Genomic DNA, 22,643 nt, shown 5'->3' with positions numbered 1-22,643 from the left:
CAGTGTATATAAAAGAAAAGATACCTTCATCAAGATACAATACTTACAACACTTAATGATAGTCATAGGGTACTAATTTAACACTTAATGATACAACACTTAATGATAGTCATAGGCTACAAATAAGCAGTCAGGAAACAATATCAATATAAATTGTAAGCAACAAATATAAATACAAACAACAAAGTTACAGTCATACAGTCATAAGTGGAAGGAGATGGGTGATAGGAACGATGAGAAGATTAATAGTAGTGCAGATTTAGTAAATAGTTTGACAATGTGGAGGGACTTATTTGTTTAGCAGAGTGATGGCGTTTGGGAAGAAACTGTTCTTGTGTCTAGTTGTTCTGATCTGCAATGCTCTGTAGCGTCGTTTTGACGGTAGGAGTTGAAACAGTTTATGTCCAGGATGTGAGGGATCTGTAAATATTTTAACAGCCCTCTTTTTGACTCGTGCAGGGTCCTCAATGGAAGGCAGTTGGTAGTCATTGTTTTTTCTGCAGTTCTAATTATCCTCTGAAGTGTGTGTCTAGTCTAGTCTAGTCTAGTCAATTCTGGGACTTGAAGTTGCCAAAGATGGATACCCTTGCACTACTATACCATGGCAGCCTAAATTCCCAACCCAGGTTTTTCTAGCGGTCTCCCGTCCCATTGCTGAGCAGGATTTAGCTGAGCTTGACCTATTCAGAGATACCCCCGAATTCTGCTCCGGCTTTCCTTCAGAAACAAGGATTCCCACCGAGCCAAAGCGCAAAAGAAGCCCGGCGCACGTGGGCCGGGCGAGAGGGGCGTGCTCAGGAAAAAAAAAGATGCAGGGTTTCCACCCCCCCCTCCTTACCCCTCGAAGAGGCGGAGCCTTGGCGGAGGGGGCGGGTCCTCAGATTTGATTAAACCCCCGGCGCGCTGGAACGGCGAGTAGGACTTAACCGACCGTTGAAGCTGAAGGTGGGTCGCGGCGGGTCTTGAGCTCAGCTGGAGCCGCTGCTTGCTGGGGGGGGAGGGGGGAAGGAGGAATGGGCACCTGGCTCTCAGGTAGAGGAGCAGAGGCGGCGCCTCCTTTTCCGCTCAGCCTTTTGTCCTCCGGCTTTCAATGGCCCGAGGCAACAGCGAAAAGGAGCCGATTCGGTCGGGACGGACGGACGGACGGTGGGCGGGCGGGCGGGCAGCGTTTCCCCGGTGTCTCCCTCCAGCCTTTGCCGTTTTACCTGCCCGCTTGAAAGAAAGAAAGAAAAAAAAGGGAAAGGCGGAGTGGGTGTCTAGTGACTGTGGGAAGGAAGCCGGGCCGGGCCCACCGTTCTCGGCTTGGCAAGGAAAGCGAGGATCCTTTGCAGAGCCCCCGTTGCTGTTCTGCATGTCTCCCTTAGGGATTCCCCCCTCCCCAAGTGTCCCTTGTCCTGTCCCCCTTTAACTTTTCCCACTTTATTAATTAATTAATTAATTAATTATTAATATTTCCCATTTTATTGATTTAGAAGGGATTTCTCTCACCTGCCATATATAGGCTGGATATCCTGAGAAACTATGGTTTTTCAAACCTAGGATTCCCATAGAGAAGAGTTGCTTGTGGCATCTCTGTATAGTCACAGCAAAAGCACTTAAGATCTATATACCGCTTCACAGTGCTTTACAGCAGGGGTCTCCAACCTTGGTCCCTTTAAGACTCCCAGAGTCTGGGAGTTGAAGTCCACAAGTCTTAAAGGGACCAAGGTTGGAGACCCCTGCTTTACAGCCCCCTGTAAGCGGTTTCCAGAGTCAGCCTATTGCCCCCATCAATTTGGGTCCTCATTTGACCCACCTCTGAAGGATGAGTCTACCTTGAGCTGGTGAGATTTGAACTGTCAAATTGCAGGCAGTCAGCAGAAGTAGCCTGCAGTACTGCTCTCTAACCACTGCTCCACTTTGGTATAGGTTGCTGGGAATGCCTTAAGCAGCCTAGTCTGAGATAGGCTCCTTGTTTAGCCCTTCTCAGCAAAAGAACTGTGGCAGCTGCTTGCCCTCTAGAATCTAGAGACATCTTGCCTTTCCAGCTGAATAGAATAGTAACTCAAACTCTGTGTCCAATTTTAACTAGAGGAGAGAGTTAAAACTCTGGCTAACGCGGTTGTTCCCATCCTTCCTGATCCAGCACAAACATGGCAACATCATTTCTAGTGGACAGCCCAGACGTGAAGTACACTCAGGAGTTCATTGAGGCTAAGTACACCTATGACACAGTGCAAGTCTGCCAGGAGAATGGTGTCACCAAGGTAAGATGGGGCCAAACTGGCTTTTCTTCGTTGAAAAAAGTCAGAGTAGTTTGTGCTTTAAATAGGAAAATACACAGTTAAACGTCAGTTAAAGCAAAGCTAATTCAGCTTTGCCAGTGCTGGGTGGGGGATTATGAGAGAAACACATCTGGAAGGCACTGGGGGAAAACTAATAGCTAAATCATTAGATGATAAGGAAGAGAATGGTAACAATAAATTCTCTGAGGTGTTACATATCCAACCAGCACTGTTGTTAGAAGGAAATATTGACACTCTGCTGAACTTCACATTTTGCAGAAACATGAAAGAATTTTTAGGGGGAAAATCACCAATGAGACATGAGGGGCTAATGAAGATGGAGCAGGTAACTGTTAACTAGTGGTAATGTGGCTGGAAAAGGAGAAAGAAGATGGCAGAGAATATTCTGGAAAAAAGAATTAGAATAGAATAGAATTCTTTATTGGCCAAGTGTGATTGGATACACGAGGAATTTGTTTTCGGTGCATAAACTCTGTACATAAAAGATATAAGTGATAAATCATGATCATAGTCATAAATACAGATACCATGAATCATAAGATACAACACTTAGTGATAGTCATAGGATACTAAATAAATCAACATAAATCATACTAGGAAACTAAATAATATAAATCGTAAAGATACAAGCAACAAAGTTATAGGTAGAAAAGGAAATAGGTAATAGGGAAGATGAGAAGAATAGTAATGCAGTCTTAGTAAATTGGTGATTGGTAATTGACCCTATTCCAATTGATAGGAATTGTGAATAAGAATTCAGATTGCAACAGTCGATTGCCTATCTTAGGTGTCTGAATATAAATAAAGTGCTATAAAATTAAACAGGGAAAAACCCTCCAGGTACTTTTAAAGCGTTTTAATGGCTCTTATCCTATATTAAGACCCAAAGGAATCATAGATACCACCTGTTCTTCAACAATGGGTGAAGAGGAAGACAACAATTTTTTTCAAGTGGGGCGTCCCTTGTAGAGTCAGTAAAATTTGCAACGAAAGTTTTAGGGGTTTGTGGACAGGGTTTGCCAGAACCATGGAAGCAAAGTATTAGGAATATATAGGATCCAGGTTGTAGGGAAGAAACTAAAAGTAGTCTGGGATTATAGGTTTACAAGGATCCCAGGTTCAAATTGCCCAATGAGAAGGCAAAGCGGGAAAAAGGTATTGAAAACTGGAAAGCAAAGGTAAGGGGAACAGAAAGAAAATGGCTACATATAAGGACCCAGATTGTTGGGGGGGCAATAAGTTGACTTTGTAAAAAATATACAAATAGAATGAGACTATTGCCTTATACACTGTAAGCCGCCCTGAGTCTTCGGAGAAGGGCGGGGTATAAATGTAAACAAAAAAAAAAAACCCTGTAAAGGCCAGACATCTGGCTGAGAAATTAGAATAAGAGGCTAGGAGGTGACCCTAATATAAAGGGCAGAGATGAAAGAAGAGGCCTGAATTTCATCCTTGCCTGTTTACTTTCACTTACTGGCTTTAGTCCTCTTATGTTGCCCACTGTTTATAAATGGTAAGCTAGGTCAGAAAGCCTCCAGACATTCCACTTGCTTAGGAAATAAAACTCCTGGAATGCTTGTAAGTTGGTTTCTTGGATAAAATAGAGAGACTGGTGGTCGCTATTTTGTCAAAGAAACCAACTTGCAAGCATTCCATCTGGGTGGATGGGTGGAGGTAGAATTTTATACTGACCCTGAGGACAGAAGAGTGCTTCTTGGAGCAAATACAGAATTTAGGAAGGGATTTTGAAGGTAGATTAAGAATCCTAAAGTTCTTAGCAAAGCAGCAACAAATGTCACCTGGGAATGTGTTCTGCCTTCCTATTGGTGCCTCAGTTAACCTGCAATAAAATCTGCAAGGGTCATTTCTAAATGGGAGCAGACATCTTAGCCTGATGAATTAAGCACCTTCTGCACAGTCTCAAAATCATTGCTCAAGTGTCGGAGTTTTGTTAGCAAGGAGAAGAGAATTTGAGTGAGTGAGAGGGAATCCACTGCCAGGATTAAATATGAAGTAATCTATGAGCCATTGGAATTTTGAGCTGTTATTCTAATTATTCACCTAAATTAGTGTTTCTCAACTTGAGCAACCTTAAGTCTGTGGACTTCAGTTCCCAGAATTCCTCAGCCAGCATGCTGGTTAGGGAATTCTGGGAGCTGAAGTGCACACACTTTAATGTTACCAAGGTTAAGAATCACTGGTCTCAATCACGGCCAATGGTGTAGGCGTGGAAATAAGAATGTTTTTCTGTTTTGGAGTTAGCATATTTTGCTGAGTCCTTCTATCCTCACTGAGTTCTGATCTCACAAGGTTTCTATGGTGGGGTGTTTCCACAGGTGAAGCCAACTTCTACTAAGCTCATTTTCCGCACAGGCCTGCGGGTTCCCAAGCTGGGTGTGATGCTTGTTGGCTGGGGGGGAAACAATGGCACAACAGTGACTGCTGCTGTTTTGGCCAATAGGCTGGGTCTCTCCTGGATGACCAAGAGGGGTCAAAAGGTAAGTGAGCCTATTCAGATTCTCGGTTATACGTGTCGTATTTTCTGAGAGGGACTTAAATTGTGAGCAAGAAAACTGGTTTATAATCTCCAAAGTCTAATGAACATTTAGCTTGATCGTTCTCCTAGTGAGAGGCTTCTCCAGACCAAACATAATATTCTACCAGGCTTCATAAAAGTCATTTAATGGGTTTGGCAAAATAACCTACCTTTGCATTCGGGGTGACTTGCTCCATTTTAGTGATAACTTTTTTAAAAGAAAATATTTACAGTTTTAATATTCCAAAAATTTGAGTTCAAGTAGTTTGGGATCATCTTTTCTTCTAACTTTCCTGAATATCAGAATGAATAAATATATTGATCTTCCTTTATTTAGATATGTAACATTCCTCCTTTTCAGGAAGGAAGGCAGAATTTTGTATATTAGAATGTTATGTGCTTAACAACTGTATATAAAGGAATGTTTCTATATTTTATGAATAGCAGGAAAGGTGGGAAGCTAATAGGGCAACTTATAAGGTAAAAATATAAACATGTTACATATTAATCATTCATTTATCTAGTATTCATAGGTTCTGAGTAAATCCTTGCCTGGACAGTGGAGGAACCTTAATTTTATGGGGGAGGGGGAGATATAAAGACCATCTCTTAAATTTGAACTGAACATGACTTGAAGGACTTGAAAGATGATAATTTAGGCAGGAGAAAATAATAAGGTATGATGCTCGTGTATAAAGTGAAATCTTAGTAAGCTTATGGGAACCAGATATTTTCCCATTAACATTTTTTCTAAATGTCTCTAAATGATGTATAAGAGCCAGTTTGATCTAAGAAAGTACCAGGCTAGAAACTGGGAGACTGTGAGTTCTAGCCCCCCCTTAGGCACAAAGTCAGGTGGGTCACTTTGGACAGGTCATCCTCTCTCAGCCCAAGGAAGGGAGGCAATGGCAAATCAATTCTAAAAAGCCTTGCCAAGAAGGACTAGTCCAGGCAATCGCCAGGACTCAATGCTGATTTGAAGACAACCCCAAACGGTGTGTAACCTGATGGGCCTGATGATGATGCTGGACAAAATTGTCTGCTGTGCAAAGATTGTGCTCCTCATCTGTCCTGAATGAGTCAGGCAAGTGTTTCAAGCAATTTTAGGCGAATCTCATCCTCTGCACTGAAATCTTCTGAAGTGCAGATGAAAAGGACCCCGCTTCTCCTTTCCCTAACATTAAAACTTCCTAAAAGTTCTTCAGAATAACACTCATTCAGCAGAGGGGACAATTATCCAGACAGTCCTCTTCCCTACATATGTTCAAATGGAGCATATTTGGTTAGAAGACCAAATCAAAGCCTTATCTAGGATGCTTTAATTTGGATTCTGGCTCTCAGGAGCAGTCTGGAGTCGGTGGCAGCCCCTTCCAATTCTAGCCTTCTCAAATTTAATATAAAAAGCAAATGGTCCATGCTGGATAAGATCACTGGGTGGTTTAGTTGAATGCTTCACCCTCTTTGCCAATACTGATGTCTGGTCTCCCCCCTTCTACCCCTCAGCATGCCAACTACTATGGCTCTCTCTTACAAGCATCCACAGTATGTCTTGGGACTGGTCCCTCTGGAGATGTCTATATTCCTTTCCGTGATATGCTCCCCATGGTACATCCTAATGACATCGTTTTTGATGGTAAGTGTTGGTTTGGAGGGGAAAAAATGTCAAGGGAAGGGGATCTGCTTGCCTTCTTTTTAAAGTTGCATACTTTAATGGGGAGAACAGTCAGAGAGAGAGAGAGAGAAAAAAGGAAAGTAGTCATATTAAAATATGGGCCTAACAGTTAATGCCCAAAGTTACCCTGTGGCATGATGGGCAGCCAATACATTTTGAATTCCATCCTGCCAGGCTGGGATATTTCCTCTATGAATTTGGCCGATGCCATGCGCAGGGCTGAGGTCTTGGATTGGCCCCTTCAAGAACAGCTGCGGCCTTACATGGTAGGCCTGAAACCTCGGCCTTCCATCTACATCCCGGAGTTCATTGCTGCCAATCAGGGAGAAAGAGCTGACAATGTTCTGACCGGAAGCAGAGCTGAGCAGGTGAGTAGAAGGCATAAAGTTACTCAGAGTCCGTGATCCATTTAGCTCAATATTCATTCGTGCAGCAGTTAACACAAGTCTGTTTTAAAAGGAACCCTCTAACCTATTTCTTTTTTTAAGGTGAGATCCATTTTTTTTGTCTGCCACTCTTTAAATAGGTAGGGCTAGGCTTACAAACGACATCAGTCAAAACTGGCTTAAAGTTCAAATTGAATTAAATAGTTAGAATATTTCTGCAGTAAAAATACCATTTGATTATTTTGAATATCAATTTTGGGAAGTGTGCTTGGGGCACTTCCTTCAAGGCTTTGGGGGAGGTATTTGTGGTTCAGCTTTTGCATTTCTGTCCAGCCTACAGGCGCTTCCTATTGAGCCTCAATTCTTGGCAATGAGATGGACAGGTCCAGGCAGTTTTCTTGGGAGCATTTTTCCAGGGTTAAGAGAGTGACTAGGCCAAAGTCACCCTCCTGGCTCCCATGTCTGGCATAGGGATGGAATTTGGATTTCCCTGCTTTGTCTAGGTCAGGGGTCTGCAAACTTGGCTCTTTTAAGACTTGTGGACTTCAACTCCCAGAGTTCCAAATACAAAAAAATGCCTTGATGGACTTTGCTGGCGTCACACCTTCCACTCCCTCCTTTAAAAAGTCGCCTTGCACCATTCCTCAAGGCGCACAAGGCTTGGAGAACAGTGCAGTTGCCCCGCTCTGGCCCAGAGCTCCCCAGGATTGCCCATGCACCATTTACCTTCAGGCAGTTTTCTTTTGTTGACAGGCCCCTGAGGCCTACCTGAGGCAGCTCCAGGTCACATGAGGCCCTCCGTCCTTGATGTGGCTTTGGATAATGCTTTTCCGCAGTCTCTGAAAACCGTGTGAAAATATGCTCCATTCTCACATGAATTTTAAAGACTTTAGAGACGCACAAGAGCACACTCCATTCTTTTTTTTTTTTTTTTATTAAAAAAGTTTTACAACAATTAAATTTTTCCCCCTCCCCCCCTCCCTCCTAAACCCCCCTCCCCCCCCCCCCCCGGACTTCCCGGAGCAAACACAAGGTATAGTTCCTTAAACAAAACAGTCATACATTAAATTTTTAAAATCTAACACAATTATAATCTTTCTCTCTCACATAACCTGACTTCTTCCATTAAAATCAAAATAACATCCTTCATTCAAAAGCAATCCGAAATTTCTTAATCTGATATCTATTTTGAATATAATCAATCCAGTTCTTCCATTCATTTAAATATTTTTCTTGAGTACTGTCTTTCAAGAAGGCTGAGATTTTAGCCATCTCAGCCAAATTGGAAACTTTCAATATCCATTCTTCTATTGTGGGTAATTCTTTTTTCTTCCAATATTGTCCAATCAACAGTCGTGCTGCTGTTATTAAGTTCAAAATCAACTTAGTCTCAATCACTGTACAGTCCGTTGTTATTCCCAAAAGGAAAAATTGCGGTAGAACTTTATCTTCTTCTTCAGAACATTCTGCATAATCCACCAGATTCTTATCCAGAAAGACTTAATTTTCTTACAAGTCCACCATACATGAAAATATGTAGCATCATCACAATTACATCTCCAACATTTCGCTTGCATATCTGGATACATACATGATAATTTCTTAGGATCTAAATGCCATCTATAAAACATCTTATAAAAATTTTTCCCTTAAATTCTGCGCTTGCGTAAATTTAACATTTCTAACAAATTTTTCCCATGTTTCCAACATTATTGGTTCTTGAATATTCTGTGCCCATTTTATCATACAATCCTTTATTAAATCTCTTTCAGAATCTATTTCTATCAACACAGTATACAATCTCTTTATATGCCCCTGAGTTTGATTTCTAATTTGTTTAACCAGATTTTCTTCATTTTGAATGATACCAATTTTCTGATCTTCTTTCCATCTAGCCTTTAACTGTCCATATTGAAACCAAGTATAATTCCTCCCTTCTTCTTTTAATGTATCCAAAGATTTTAGTTGTAAATTTCCCTCTCATTGTATAAAAGATCTTTATAAGTAATCATTTCTTGTTCCTGTTCTATATTTATATTCTCTACTGCGTGCGAGGACATACCCATATAGGAATTTTATAATTTAACTTATAATAATATTTTTCCAGACACATGAAGAGAAATTCTCAACACATGATTCTTAAAAGCTTTATCTACTTTCTTATCATACAATAAATATGCATGCCAACCATATAATAAATCATAACCTTCTATATTCAAAATCCTTTCCTCCGTCAAATTAAACCAATCACTTATTACCGAAAGAACAACTGCTTCATAATACAGTTTTAAATTAGGCATTTTAATCCTCCTCTTTCCGTGTATCTTGCATTATTTTCATTTTGACTCTCGCTTTTTCCTTCCCATATAAATTTATTAATTCCAATCTGCCATTCATCCAAATTTTATCTTTCTTAATTATTGGTATCATCTGAAACAAGAACAAGAATTTAGGCAAAACATTCATTTTATAGCTGCTATTCTCCTAACAAAGATAATTGTAATTTTTCCAAGTATTCATTTCCTTCTGAATTTTTTCCATAACACATCATAATTATTCTTATACAATTTCCATTTGATGAAGTAAGAAAGACTCCTAAATATTTAACCTTTTTTACAATTTCAAATCCTGTTATTTCCTCTAGTTTTTCTTTCTGGTTCTTAATCATATTTTTGGTTAACACTTTTGTTTTATTTTGATTCACTTTAAACCCTGAGACCCTTCCATATTGATTAATTACTTCCAACAAATATACACTCGAATTTATAGGCTGAGTCAACATAACAACCAAATCATCTGCAAATGCTCTAACTTTATATTCATATCTTCTAATTCTAATACCCTCTATCTCCCTTAACTCTCTTATCTTATCCAATAAAGGTTCCAAAGATAAAATAAACAATAAAGGTGATAAAGGACACCCCTGCCTTGTTCCTTTCGCAATTTTAAAACTATCTGTCAAACTACCATTAATTATTATCTGAGCTGTTTGCTCTCCATAAATTGCCCTAAGTATTCGTGTAAAACCATTTCCAAATTGCATTTTGTCTGTTAATTTAAATAAAAATTCCCAATGCAAACGATCAAAAGCTTTCTCTGCATCCAAGAATATAAACGCTGCCGGAATCTGATTGTTCTTTTCCAAATATTCCAATAAATTCACTATCTGCCTAACATTATTCCTCATTTGTCTCCCTTTTATAAAACCAGACTGGTCAGTGTGAATCCTTTGTTGTACAATTTCCATTAACCTATTTGCCATTATTTTTGCAAAAATCTTATAATCATTATTCAAGAGTGAAATCGGTCTATAATTCCCAGGCTTAGTACAATCCTGATCCTCTTTTGGTATCAATGAAATAAAAGTAGTCCTCCATGATGGTGGTACTCCTCCTCCCATCAATATCTGATTAAATAACTCCATAAGTGGACCAACTATCTCATCCTGTAACTTTTTATAATATATTGCTGTAAGTCCATCTGTGCCTGGGGATTTCCCTATTTTTAATTGCTTTATTACCAAAATAATTTCCTCAGAAGTTATAGGCCGATTCAACTCTTCCCTTTGTTCATTAGTTAAACCTTTAACCTTATATTCTTTCAAATATTTATCAATATCCATATTCAATATTGTATCTCTGGCATATAAATTTGTATAATATTCCAAGAAAGCTTTTTTAATTTTATCCTGTTGAAATCGCACTTTACCCTTGTATTCAATTCCTTCAATAGTACGTGCTTTCTGTCTTTTCCTTAACATATAAGCCAACCACTTCCTGATTTATTGGCATTACAAAAAGTATTATGTTTAGCATATTGTATATTGGTTGCCACCTGATCTGCCATTAACATATTAAATTGACTCTGTAATATCTTTATCGCTTCAGTAGTTTTTAAATCATGTGGATTATATACCAATAATTGTTGTTTCCTCTGAATTTCCTCTTCTAAATCCCTACGCTGTTTTGTAGTTTTCTCCTCTGTCTACTATTAATATATATCAAATTTTCTCTCATAAAGGCCTTGCTCGCGTCCCACACCATTTCTATCGAAGTTCCCTTTCCCAAATTATAATCAAAAAATTCTTTCATTTGTTTTTTACATTGATTTACATTATCCTCATATCTAAACAAATTTTCATTTATTCTCCATGATCTTCTTCCACCTTCATATTGCAACTCCATCCATACCGGACTATGATCAGTTAAACACCTTGGAAATATCTTTGTTTTCCTAACCCTAGAAAGCAAGTCATTGGTAATTAATATAAAATCAATACGTGAAAAGGATTGATGCCTATCCGAAAAATAAGTATAATCTCTATCATCAAAATTCTGCCTTCTCCATATATCTTTCAACTCAAAATCTTCCATCAAATCAAAAAAAGATTTAGGCAATTTTGCATGCATAGGAATTTTCTTAGAAAGAGTTCTTTTATCTCTTCTAGTGTCCATTACACCATTCCAATCCCTAATATAATAAATGTTTTATAGTCCCAAAAGTCAATTTTTCATGTAACAGTTTATAAAATTTTTCTTGTTGTTGATTAGGTGCATATATGCCAATCACAAGTGTCTTTTCCTTCTAAAATCAATTCAATAGCAATATATCTTCCTTGAATGTCCGTTTCAATTAATTTACTTGATATATTTTTCTTCAAATATATAACTATACCATTTTTCTTATTCGGAGCAGAAGAAACAAAATGTTTACCTAATTTGAATTAATCAAATATTTCTGATCTGATAATTTTATATGTGTCTCTTGCAAACATATCACATCATTTTAAATTGTTTCAAATAATGGAATATTTTTCTTCTTTTCTGTGCTGAATTTAAACCATTAACATTCCATGTCAAAATTTATTTGCCATCTCTGGCCTCTTGAAGCTTCTGAGCAATTAGCTGAAGACCCTCACTCTTGACTTGGCTCCTCCCACAGCTTCAGTAGTAGAATCCGTTCCTGTCTTTGAAGTCGTTCCTCCATCTCCTTACGCCTAATAGCTCCCCTTGTCACTCTTTGTTCTTGAGATTGTTCTTGAGGTACTGATATCACAGGTGCAGTTTCAGCTTCCCCACTCTGTTTCTCTTGAAGACTTTTATCCACTGTTTCTACATCCACTTTCAATACATTAAAAAGAAAATCTTTTGCTTTCAATTCAGTATCAATTCGATATCTCCTGCCTTGAAAAAATACTGTTAAACCAATTGGAACCTCCCATCTATATTGAATCTGATGCTTCTTAAGCTCTTGTGTAAAAAACCTAAAATCCCTTCTATCCTTTAACATTTTAGCAGGGATCTCTTTCAAAACCAACACCTCCTGTTCTGCTATTTGCAATTTCTTTTGGTATGTAGCTTGCAAAATCTGATTTCTTATTGTAGAAGTTAAAAAATAAATTACAATATCTCTTGGGAGCTTTTTCTGCCTCGCTACCCAAGAATTAACCCTATATGCCTTATCAATTTGAAAATCAACTTCTCGAGGGTCCATGCCTAACATTTCAGCTAAGGCTTCTGATATAACTTTTTAAGATCTTCTTCCTTCGGTCTTGAAGACCCTAATTCTCAAAGCCTTCTCCAACGCTCTATATTGCAATACCACCACATGATCCTCATTTTATCCACTTTATTTTGAAGCTCTCCAACTTTATTATCCAAATACTGATTTGCTTGACTAATTACTTCCACTTTATCCTCCATTACTTCCAAATTTTTTGCCAAACCTTGAAAAACCATCAATAAATCTTCTCTAATTTTTTTATTAGTCTCTTTAATTTCTTCCCTAAGTTGATCCTTCACACCATGAATATTATTCATAATTTCTTTAAATCGCTCTTCAGAAACTCTATTCTGTTCCTTTAATATATCTTCTAAATTAGTTTCAGACCCCCTTCTCGTCATGGAACTTTTGGTGGCTTAGAAGCCATTTTAATTTAAGTAAAGTCTCTAATTAGAATTATAAAATCTCAAAGTCTCAAAAAGTCTCCAATTAAAGTTGTAAAATAAAAACTTTCACCTTGCCTCCTCTGGAAAGCTTCTATTCAGCTAAAATCCACAAAGACGAACTTCACTTTCTCTCACAAGCAGCCTCCAATCCACTTCCTCTCAGACGCCATTTCTTCCTTCACTAAGTTCAAGTGAGAAAAAGTTTTCCCCTTTTAAAAAGGAGTAGAAGTCAGCTCTCTTCTTGCTTCCCCAGTAATCGATCACTTGTATTTGCCCCGTCTGCTTTAAGTTATTCAAAACGGAATCAATTGAGCAGAGGTGGGCGTTTTCCTCTTGTCCTGCTTAATTAACAGGATCGAGCCGAGTCTGGAGTGGGGCTGGGTTATGCAGGCAGCCCTCCGAGACTCTGCATAAGAAAGCAGAGCCCCTGGGGCAATCTTCTGCTATCCAGCCACTCTTCGCTATTCTCTTTCACCCAGAGAAAAGCTTTAAAGCTGGCTAACAGCCGTTCTCCCGCTGTTTCACCAGCTTTTACAGAATCTCAGTTCGGAACGCCATTCCAGGCGTCCTCCTCGGGGAAAACGAAACCACCGGAAGCCCGAGCACACTCCATTCTTGTGCAGCCTCTGTAACCTCTGAAAATCTTTTGAGAATGGGTGTGCTTTCGTGAATAGTTGTTGTGTTGGTGAATGCTGGCATGTCACCTTTGACATACATGTCCCAGATTCGCGACCACTGCAAAGTGACTTCTCAGCCTACATAAGAGATGATTTTTGTGGGGTGAAGGGGTGCCTTCAGGTCAGTTTCTGACTCATGGCAAATGCCTGGATTAATTCCTGCCATTTTCTTGGCAAGGTTTTTTGGAAGTAGTTAGCCACTGCATCCTTTCTAGAGCTGAGAGAGAGTGACTGGCCCAGGGCCACCCAGCTGGCTTTGTGCCTAAAGCAGGACTAGAACTCAGAAACTCCCAGTTTTTAGCCTTAGGCCTTAACTCCTACACCAAAATGGCTCTCCTAGTTATGCACGTTTTCAATGAGCCTGCAAAGCAGATCTAGAACTGAGGGGTCATTTTTCACCTTAAAGATACTTTTATCCAAAGCTTTTGGAGATTAAACTTGGCATATCTACCCCTCTTCACTAATATGCTCTAGGAGTACAACATAGCTGTCTAATTCTTCCCCCCATTAAACTAGGAAGCTGCCTTAGGCCATCTAGCCTAATATTCTCTCCCAACGATTTGCAGACAATCTCTGTGGTCCCATTTCAGTAAGAGGCCTTTCCCATCAGCTGCTGCTGGAAATTAACTTGCTTGGAAATTGCTGGCATTGTTAGGCATGAACGGAAATAAAAAAAAATTGAAGATGCAAATGTTGCAGTAATACTGTAATCTAAATTGCCTAGATTAGTTAAATCCCAATTTATTAACTTTTATCCAGGGCTTTTCTCAAGTGGGCAGTATATAGCGCATATTATCTTATTCAGCTTGGATGTTACCTTATTATTTCAGATGGGAAAAGAAAGCGGTTTATTAAAGGCTGTTGGATCATTTGAACTGGCAATTTCTCACAATCAGATCCTGCTTATTGGAACCAAATTTATGGGTAGTTTATTTATTTACTTAGAGAATTTATATTGCCATCCTTTCAGTGACTCCAGGTGGCTTACAAACAGTAATAGTTGTTTGTGATGCATCCAAGATATATTTGTAAAGACTGGCTTAGGTGTCTTGATTAGGAATCTGGTATGACGTTTTGGAATGAGTTCTTTGTGAGAAGCAGCAATGCAACTGCTCATTCATAGTTTGTAATAAAGATCTGACATTTTGCTTATATATTTTTTCCTCCAAAGATAACCCGGATTCGCCACGATATCCAGGACTTCAAGAACTCCAGCGGGGTGGAGAAGGTGATTGTCCTCTGGACGGCCAACACCGAGTGCTTCTGTGAAATCCATCCTGGAGTGAATGATACAGCTAGCAATTTACTCCAAGCAATTGAGGTGAGATATGGATGTATTTGTTTCCTTGCTTCTTTCATCCAATATTGGCTCTTCTTGTTCCTTTAAATCAGGGGTGTCAAACTGGCGGCCCATGGGCAAGATGCGTCACATACAGGCCACACCCACCCTGGCTCCGCAAAGGCAAAAAACGTCATGATACGTCACAATATGTCACGTGACACGATCAAGTTTGACACCCTGCTTTAAATGTATATTCCTTTTCTTTAATTTGAATGTTAGTTTTTAGAGATGTTAAATTGAGATAGGCACCTAAGTGTTACAGATCTAAACCAGTTTAAAACTTCTAATTCTTGTTTGTTAGCCCTCTCCTCTCCCATCCCACCTCACCACATATGACATATGAGCCAGGCTTTTAATGAAAGTATATTTTTTATATGTTTTCTCAGCTTCTTGGCTATGCTAGGAAGGTTAATGCTTTGAAAAATCAAGTTATAATTGTGGTGTAAGTACTTCCCAGATATCACCTACTTTAATGTTTAGCTGCGGCACCATAATTAAGATAAAGACTTTCCAGAAAGAAAATGCAGTAGCCTAAATTTTAAAAGGACACATTGGTAGCAAAGGCTGAGGGAGAGAAATATTCAGCTTTAATTAACTGTGATTACCTTGTGCGGCCTTGTCCAATCCAGTTTTTTCCCCAAATATACAGGTATTACAATTTCCAATATCCCGAGACAACCTGAAAATTTGCAATTATATTACAAGTTTTGCATTTCATCAAAAAGAATTGTATTAACCACTTTCCTTAGGTATATGAACATATTTGTCTTTTTGGTTTAAGTGAGATAAGTGAACCCAGCCACTGTAGTTAATGGTTGACCTTATGAATGAACCCAGCCAGTTCTAGCTGGTATCTTGGCTTAGTACAATGTGTGAACCAGCAATTCTGCAATCCAGATTGTATCTCAGTTCTCCTTCCTCCATTCCCCTATTCTGTGTTTTCTCTAATTTATAGACATTCCCAAGGTCTGCAAAGTTCAATAGTTCATTGAAGATGTGGGTCTCTGTGAGCTGAAGGGCAGAAGAGGAGGTCTATCTTTCAGCCTCCTGACCAACTGTTGACCTCTTGATGTTTTTTCCCAGGCTGGCCTGGAGGTTTCTCCTTCTACACTCTTCGCTGTGGCAAGTATCCTGGAAGGTTGTACCTACATCAATGGCTCCCCACAAAACACTTTTGTGCCAGGAGTTATTGAACTTGCTGTTCAGCAGGGAGTCTTTATAGCCGGAGACGATTTCAAATCTGGCCAGACAAAGCTCAAGTCAGTTCTGGTGGACTTCCTTATCAGCTCTGGCATTAAGGTGAGTGACAGTGGGATGGGGCATGCCCTTGGACTTCCTGGCCGCCCATGGGTGGTAGAATTCCAGCTTCCAATAACCCCAGACATCCTAGCTTATGGTGAGGGACGCTGGGAGCAGTAGTTTACAAACATAGGGGGGGCAGCATACATTTTTCCACCTTTGCTGTAACTTTAGTACAGGTAATTCTCGGCCTACAATAAAGGCAGCTATGGGACAGGTACTTTTATGGCCTTTATAACACCCAGCTGTCATAAATAGATGCATCCCCCCAGTGGTGAAATCCTCCACCGGTCATCACCAGTTCGTTGCCCGCGCATGTGCGGTGTGTGGCAGGTGCACGTTACATGCGTGCATGCTGGATGCATGCTGTGCATGCAATGCACACCAGATGCATGCTGTGCGCACATGCATAGTCCACACCAAATGCACGCTTTCCTGCTTTTTTTTTTTTTACTTTTTAAAGCATTTTTTTACTACCAGTTCGGGCGAACCAGTAGCATTTCACTCCTGATCCCCCCTAGTTGCATGTCAGGAACTTGGCAACTGGACACTTTTGACTGGTCATGGCATTCTGCAGTCATGTGGCTGCAATGTTTCAAGCAAAAGCCGCCATTGGAATGGATTTGCTCAATGACTGCCATGTTCGTTTAACGATTACTGCATTGTCTTAAGAACCTGTGGAAAAATGTTGGAAAAACACTTCCAGTCATGTAGATGCCTCAGCTTGTGACTGTAGCCACTTACAACTAGATTTCCGATCTCACTTGCAGTCATAAGTCAAAGACTACCTTACCTGTATGATCTCTACTGGAAACACTTTTGTTGTGTCTGCGCCCCCCGAACCGGGCCTGCTGCCAGAAAGTGACTTGGACAGTGAGGGGGAAGGGCCGTCAGGACTTACCTCGGGAGCACCGGCTTGCTCCAGGAGCCAGAAGCAGGCCAGGTGGAAGATAACGAGGCCTCCGTCCCCTGACTCTTCCCCCACCAGGCCACGCCTGCAGACCCAGCTGATGGCAATCAGGCTTGGTTTCGTAGGCAGGAGAGGCGGGAACAACAGAAGCAAGGGTGGGGCAGGCCTAGGAAGTGCTAAGTCATGGAGCCACACCCCACAGGATATAAAAGGCAGCCAGAGCTGCTGTGTCTCTTTGTAACAAGCAAATCCACTGATTAAGAGCTGAAGTTTGTTTCTAGGTGACGCACCAGCGTTGTGGAAGATAACGGAGGCTCTTGGCAGACGCTGGCTATTTTGCTGCCAGAGCTGATAGTGATGGCTAATTAAGCCATCATTTGGACGGAGGCGAGGGAGGACAGAACAACTTTACACATTTTTATATTGCAAACCAAGCAACAATCCACAGGCTCTGGGTAAAAAAATAGGAAATTCCATGAACATTAGATGAATATATTCTTCAAAATGCTGATCACTGCTCCTGTAATATTTTGTACTTGTAGTTTGAAAGGTGTGTGAACTTCAAGACCTCCAGAAAGTTCTTATATTTATGCCAATTTCAAATAGAACAAATCCCGAGTATGGTGGCTTATGAATCTCTGGTTGACCATGGGCAGTTTTTTTCCATCTGTGGTGGCGCAGTGGTAAGAATGAAGAATTGCAGGCTAATTCTGCCAACTGCCAGCAGTTCAATTCTTACTGGCCCAAGGTTGACTCAGCCGTCCATCCTTTCGAGGTGGGTAAAATGAGGACCCAGATTGTTTGGGGCAATAGGCTGACTCTGTAAACAGCTTAGAGCGGGCTGTAAAGCACTATAAAGCGGTATATAAGTGCTGTTGTTATCTTCCTGAGGCATTGGATTATCATTCCCATCCTCTGCAGTTATATTGCCCTTTGGCTCAATTTGGGGTGATGGGTGTGATAGGCCAACACATCTGGAAAGGGTTGTTTCAAGGCAGATGACCTTCCATCTGAGATAGAAACCTTTCCCTTTTAGTAAGTGAAATTCAGGAATAGTAGAAAAGCTGGAGAAAGATTAACAAAAGTCTAAAAATGAACATGGGGGATCTCTGGCCTCAGGTATCCCTTTCATTAAAATCTCTGTGCAAAAGTAAGAAGGCTCTGTAACTTGATCTCAAAGGGAATGCAAATGCCATTCCTCCAAAGATGAACAAAAGGATCTAATCTCCCAAAGGAAGCTGAGTAAGCATGAGAGTAAGCAGTCATTGCTTTGCAATATGCGTAGGGTTGGAGTAGCACTCTTTCCTCTCATTCGCCCACCCCACCAAAGCTCATACTAAGGACTAGAAACCTTGCATTTTCAGCAACTTGCTCTTTCCTTCCTTACAGCCAGTCTCCATTGTTAGCTATAACCACCTGGGCAACAACGATGGAAGGAACTTGTCCGCACCAGCTCAGTTCCGCGCCAAGGAAATTTCCAAGAGCAACGTGGTGGATGACATGGTGAAGTCGAACCCTGTCCTATATGGACCAGGGGAACAGCCGGATCACTGCGTGAGTGGGAGGTAGTGGGATGGTTTGGGGCACAATCGTGGGCCAACCTAGTTAGGATGTGTGGTGTGCAGTATCGGGGTGTTCATCTCTTTTGGCTGCAAGGGATTATTTACTTGTTGCTTGCTCATAGACACCACTGCACACTCCCCGGACAGGTGGTGATCAAGTACGTGCCCTATGTCGGTGACAGCAAGCGGGCACTAGATGAATATACGTCGGAGATCGCTTTAGGGGGGACCAACACCATCGTCATTCACAATATGTGTGAGGTGGGTACAAAGCTCTAGGATTCCACATGAGGCAAACTTGTTCTACACTGGAGAGGAGATTACGGATTATTTTTCCGGCAACCCTGTTCAAGAGATTGGAGGGGAGGAACCTGTAGAAGGAGCTATTCCATTTCTTCCTTAGCTCACAGGCAGGGTTTAACTGCCAATTCCCAATGTAGGAAATTGGTGCACATTCCTACACCTGGGGGTGAAGGAATGATTACTTTGGAACAACTTTCAGAGTTTTGCATTTCTGATACGTTCTGCAGGATTCCTTACTGGCTGCTCCCATAATTTTGGACTTGATCATTCTGGCTGAACTCTGCCAACGGATCCAGGTGGGCATAGGAGATGCCAAGCCGGAGCCCCTTCACAGCGTCTTGTCCCTCTTGAGCTTCCTCTGCAAGGCCCCCCTTGTTCCTAAAGGAGCTCCAGTGGTCAACGCACTCTTCCGTCAACGGGCGGCCATCGAGAACCTATTCAGGTAACGACAACCTTCTTGGATACCATCCTGGACCTGAGCAAGCAGCCAGCCGTATATGGATTGAGTGTCATAGTGGAAATCGGTACTTGCTCTGCATACTACTCCACTCCGTTTACCAAATTCAGGTACCACCCATCTCACTCTCAGAGCGACTCTGGGTGGTGTACAGCTAAAAAAAACAACAACTAATTTTAAGCTAGTTGAAGCTTAATTAAACTCTCAAGAGCAGGGGTCTCCAACCTTGGTCCCTTTGCTGGCTGAGGGACTCTGGGAGTTGAAGTCCACAAGTCTTAAAGGGACCAAGGTTGGAGACCCCAGCTCAAGAGTGTGGAAGCTGCTTCAGGACTGTTATGTAGGTTCAGTCCCAACTGCCCTGTTACCAAGAGGAGTATTTTCTTTTATTTTTTATTCACAATTCTGAATCCCCTATCTCCCGCAAAGAGTTGTGAAGGTAGCCATAGCAACTCCTGAATTTGTTTGACTGGGCCTGCTGAGAACTGTGTTCGAGTCACCATGGTAACCTTGCACATTCCTTCTTTGTAGGTCTGTGGTTTCTCTCTTTTCAGGCCCTCCATTAGCCCCTAAAGCCATTAACTTTAACTTAAAACGTAGCTCTCCTGTTCCCACGTGTTTGTAATAGACAGACAACAGCCCTCCTGTTTTCCCCAAGGACCTGATACTTGGAGGTAGCTCCCTCCACACAGATTTGTGTTTCGTTGTCATGGTTACTAGTTGCTGTTACACCTATTTTTGTGAACTTATCCAATTTCTGTAAAGCCAGAAAGCCGTTTTATGGCAGAGTTCCTTAAAGTCTGGGTTACTCCTCAGCCATAGATTTCCCAGCCAACAGTTTTAATTCATGGTCCTCCCTTGAGTTTTATCAGGAGAAATCCCCCCCCCCTTCTTTCCTGTATGCTATCAGCCCGTCTCCTTGTGACTGAAGATTTAAAACGTGTGTGTGTGTTGGTGTGTGTGTGTTTGGGGGAGGGGTGGATGATTGCTTGCAAGGAAGGTATGTTAACCTGCTAGCTTTTTTCCTTTCTTCCACAGGGCCTGCGTGGGGCTTCCACCTCAAAACCACATGCAGCTGGAATACAAGACCCAGAGATTGTGGAGCTATGCAAAGCATGGCCATTCCCCTGTGCCCCCAGCTTGGGTAGCCACTCCTAAGAAGGCCCACATGAATGGTTTTGTGGATCCCACTGAAAGCAATGGCCTCCCAGTCTGCAGCGCCCATAGCCACGTAACTAGCCTGCAAAATTAGAAGCCCACAGCCTGCTCCATTACTAGTCAACACTGTATGGTAACCAGACCAGATTTACAACTTGGACTGTCTGACACTCCCTTCCTCCCTACATTCCTTTTTTTGTATTGGTTACTTATATTTTTATGTAGTAGTGACAAAGCTGTATGTTCGTGACAGGCAACATACCTTCTTTTACTGTGTCCTTACCTGTTACGAATGAAATTTAACTTGAACGCTTGAATGTTTGAAATTAAGATGTAACTATAGTTGTATCTTTCACCTAGCTCAGAAATTTAGATTTATTTGACTATCCTTTTTTTAAATGGTGACGTTGGAATAAAATTGAAAGATGAGAGGGCCTGCTTGCTTTGTGATGTCAACCTCCAACCTTTCATTGTCAGCTAAGAAGGCTACCTCAACACCTTCTGGCATGCACACCTCTGTGGTTTGTACAATCTATAGAAAACCCAAGTAATGCATCCTGTAAATGACCACTAGAAAAAACCCATCTGGTGAAGGTTTATGTTGTTGCTAGGACTTGACAGCAACTTGCTGGCACATTTTTTTTTTTTTAAAAATGGAATCTTGATTGAATCAAGCTGATCTTAGGATGGCTAAATACAGCTTCAGTATTAAGAAATAGTGTGCCTTTGATGATTAGAACAGGAAGGAAGGGTTTCTTGACAATCCATGGGGATCTGGCTGGATGTTTGCTGTAGCAGAAAGAGATTGCACTCAATTCATTCTTGCTCTGCCCTACCAATGCCTCTGTACTCCAACTGAAAATGAGTTGCTAGGATTCAAACAAGAAAAACATGTGATTTTTCCTGTAGGAGGCTTGCTGCTGGCATCTGGCCACCAGATGTTGGCTTAGTTGAATCTTGGATTTTATCTTAGCAGTATAAGGGTTTGTCCCCTGAGGGAAGATAATAGTTTTTCTGCTTGCTGAATGGGGGGAAAAAACAAACCACTTGTAGACATTTTTTCTTAAAAAAATCCAAATTACATTTATTGATGCAAGTTTTCTCATTGGAAACCTTAAAAATTCAATGACTTCCTCCAAAAATGGTATTTTATTTACACAGAATAACAATGAAAAAAAAAAAGCCCAAGCTGATGCTTTAATTCAGGGGTGTCCAAACTTGGTCCCTTTAAGACTTTTGGACTTCAACTCCCAGAGTTCCTCAGCCAGCTTTGCTGGCTGAGGACTCTGGGAGTTGCCTTCTTTCCCCTTTTTGGAATTTGTGCAGAAGCTGACCCCAAACCCAGAAAAAAAGGAGCAGAGTCAAACATTTCTCTTCTCCCCAATATACTTTTCACAATCGCACAAAAGCTGTGAAACCCCAACACTTCAAAAGTGTTAAGATGTTATGAATATGAATTTGATTCCTCATTTTTTCCAGCCACAAATTAATTTGCTTCTGTTTCCACATCACTCGTAGCTATGACATTTTGGATATAAAATTTTGCCCTAGCTTTTTGCGTATCATTTTTCCTTACATACATTTTTGTAGTTGCTTTTCCTTGCAGTTCAGGGGTGTGTGTGGGGGGGGAAGAGGCTATATTACAAAATTCTGAGATGCGGAAATATCCCCCCAAACAATTTTGACTTGTGAGACGTGAATTTGATAAGATACCGACTGAGGACATTTATTCCCCAGCCACAGATCCAGGTTAAGTTGAGGAGGAAGTTTTATACCAAATGGGAATATACAATCCAAATCCTCAAATCTTTACATATAAATCATTTGCTATTAAAAGATCACACACATCCCAGAGGTATGGAAGTGCTAGGTGTAAACATGGTTTTGGAAGTTACAGAGTGACCAGGCAGAAATAAGAACATGATCAGAAGAGCCCTCCCTGCCGCCTTCCTAAAACTCCTAGGGAGGAAAGAATAGGATAACAAGAGCCCGTTTTTATATAAGTTGTTGGGGGGAAAAAACCAGATTCTGCCTTTTTGCATTGTATTATGGAATGTTTCTCCTAAGGGTGGCAACAGAAACAGCACTGACATGAGTTCTTAAGTTTCTGA

The 22,643-nt window shown here is 40.9% G+C and overlaps 1 protein-coding gene across 3 annotated transcripts; it reads left to right on the top strand.

Annotated features, from left to right (window-relative positions):
- Window positions 1-906: 906 nt before the first annotated feature.
- Window positions 907-21,806, top strand: ISYNA1 (inositol-3-phosphate synthase 1). 3 transcript variants are annotated; one of them, XM_058163278.1, is made up of 11 exons: window positions 907-945; window positions 2,126-2,246; window positions 4,622-4,783; window positions 6,325-6,454; window positions 6,668-6,861; window positions 14,676-14,825; window positions 15,930-16,145; window positions 18,445-18,609; window positions 18,765-18,878; window positions 19,148-19,362; window positions 20,413-21,806. In XM_058163278.1, the coding sequence occupies exons 2-11, from the start codon at window positions 2,133-2,135 to the stop codon at window positions 20,624-20,626; spliced, it is 1,674 nt and encodes a 557-aa protein (XP_058019261.1). In that variant the 5' UTR covers window positions 907-945; window positions 2,126-2,132; the 3' UTR covers window positions 20,627-21,806. The 3 variants fall into 3 exon arrangements, with proteins under 3 accessions (XP_058019261.1, XP_058019260.1, XP_058019262.1); XM_058163277.1 differs by having other exon boundaries at window positions 928-945; window positions 2,072-2,246; XM_058163279.1 differs by lacking the exon at window positions 907-945 and adding an exon at window positions 1,021-1,032.
- Window positions 21,807-22,643: the final 837 nt, after the last annotated feature.

Source organism: Ahaetulla prasina, chromosome 1 (assembly GCF_028640845.1).
Source record: "Ahaetulla prasina isolate Xishuangbanna chromosome 1, ASM2864084v1, whole genome shotgun sequence".
Taxonomy (NCBI): Eukaryota; Metazoa; Chordata; class Lepidosauria; order Squamata; family Colubridae; genus Ahaetulla; species Ahaetulla prasina.
This window is presented reverse-complemented; position numbering and strand designations above follow the sequence as displayed.

What these genes read in the sequence shown, in the direction of transcription:
- ISYNA1 (XM_058163278.1), top strand. Translation starts at nt 2,133, where the DNA reads ATGGCAACATCATTTCTAGTGGACAGCCCAGACGTGAAGTACACTCAG. An exon ending in AGGAGAATGGTGTCACCAAG is followed by an intron (nt 2,247 to 4,621) that starts GTAAGATGGGGC and finishes GTGTTTCCACAG; the next exon opens with GTGAAGCCAACTTCTACTAA. An exon ending in TTATCAGCTCTGGCATTAAG is followed by an intron (nt 16,146 to 18,444) that starts GTGAGTGACAGT and finishes CCTTCCTTACAG; the next exon opens with CCAGTCTCCATTGTTAGCTA.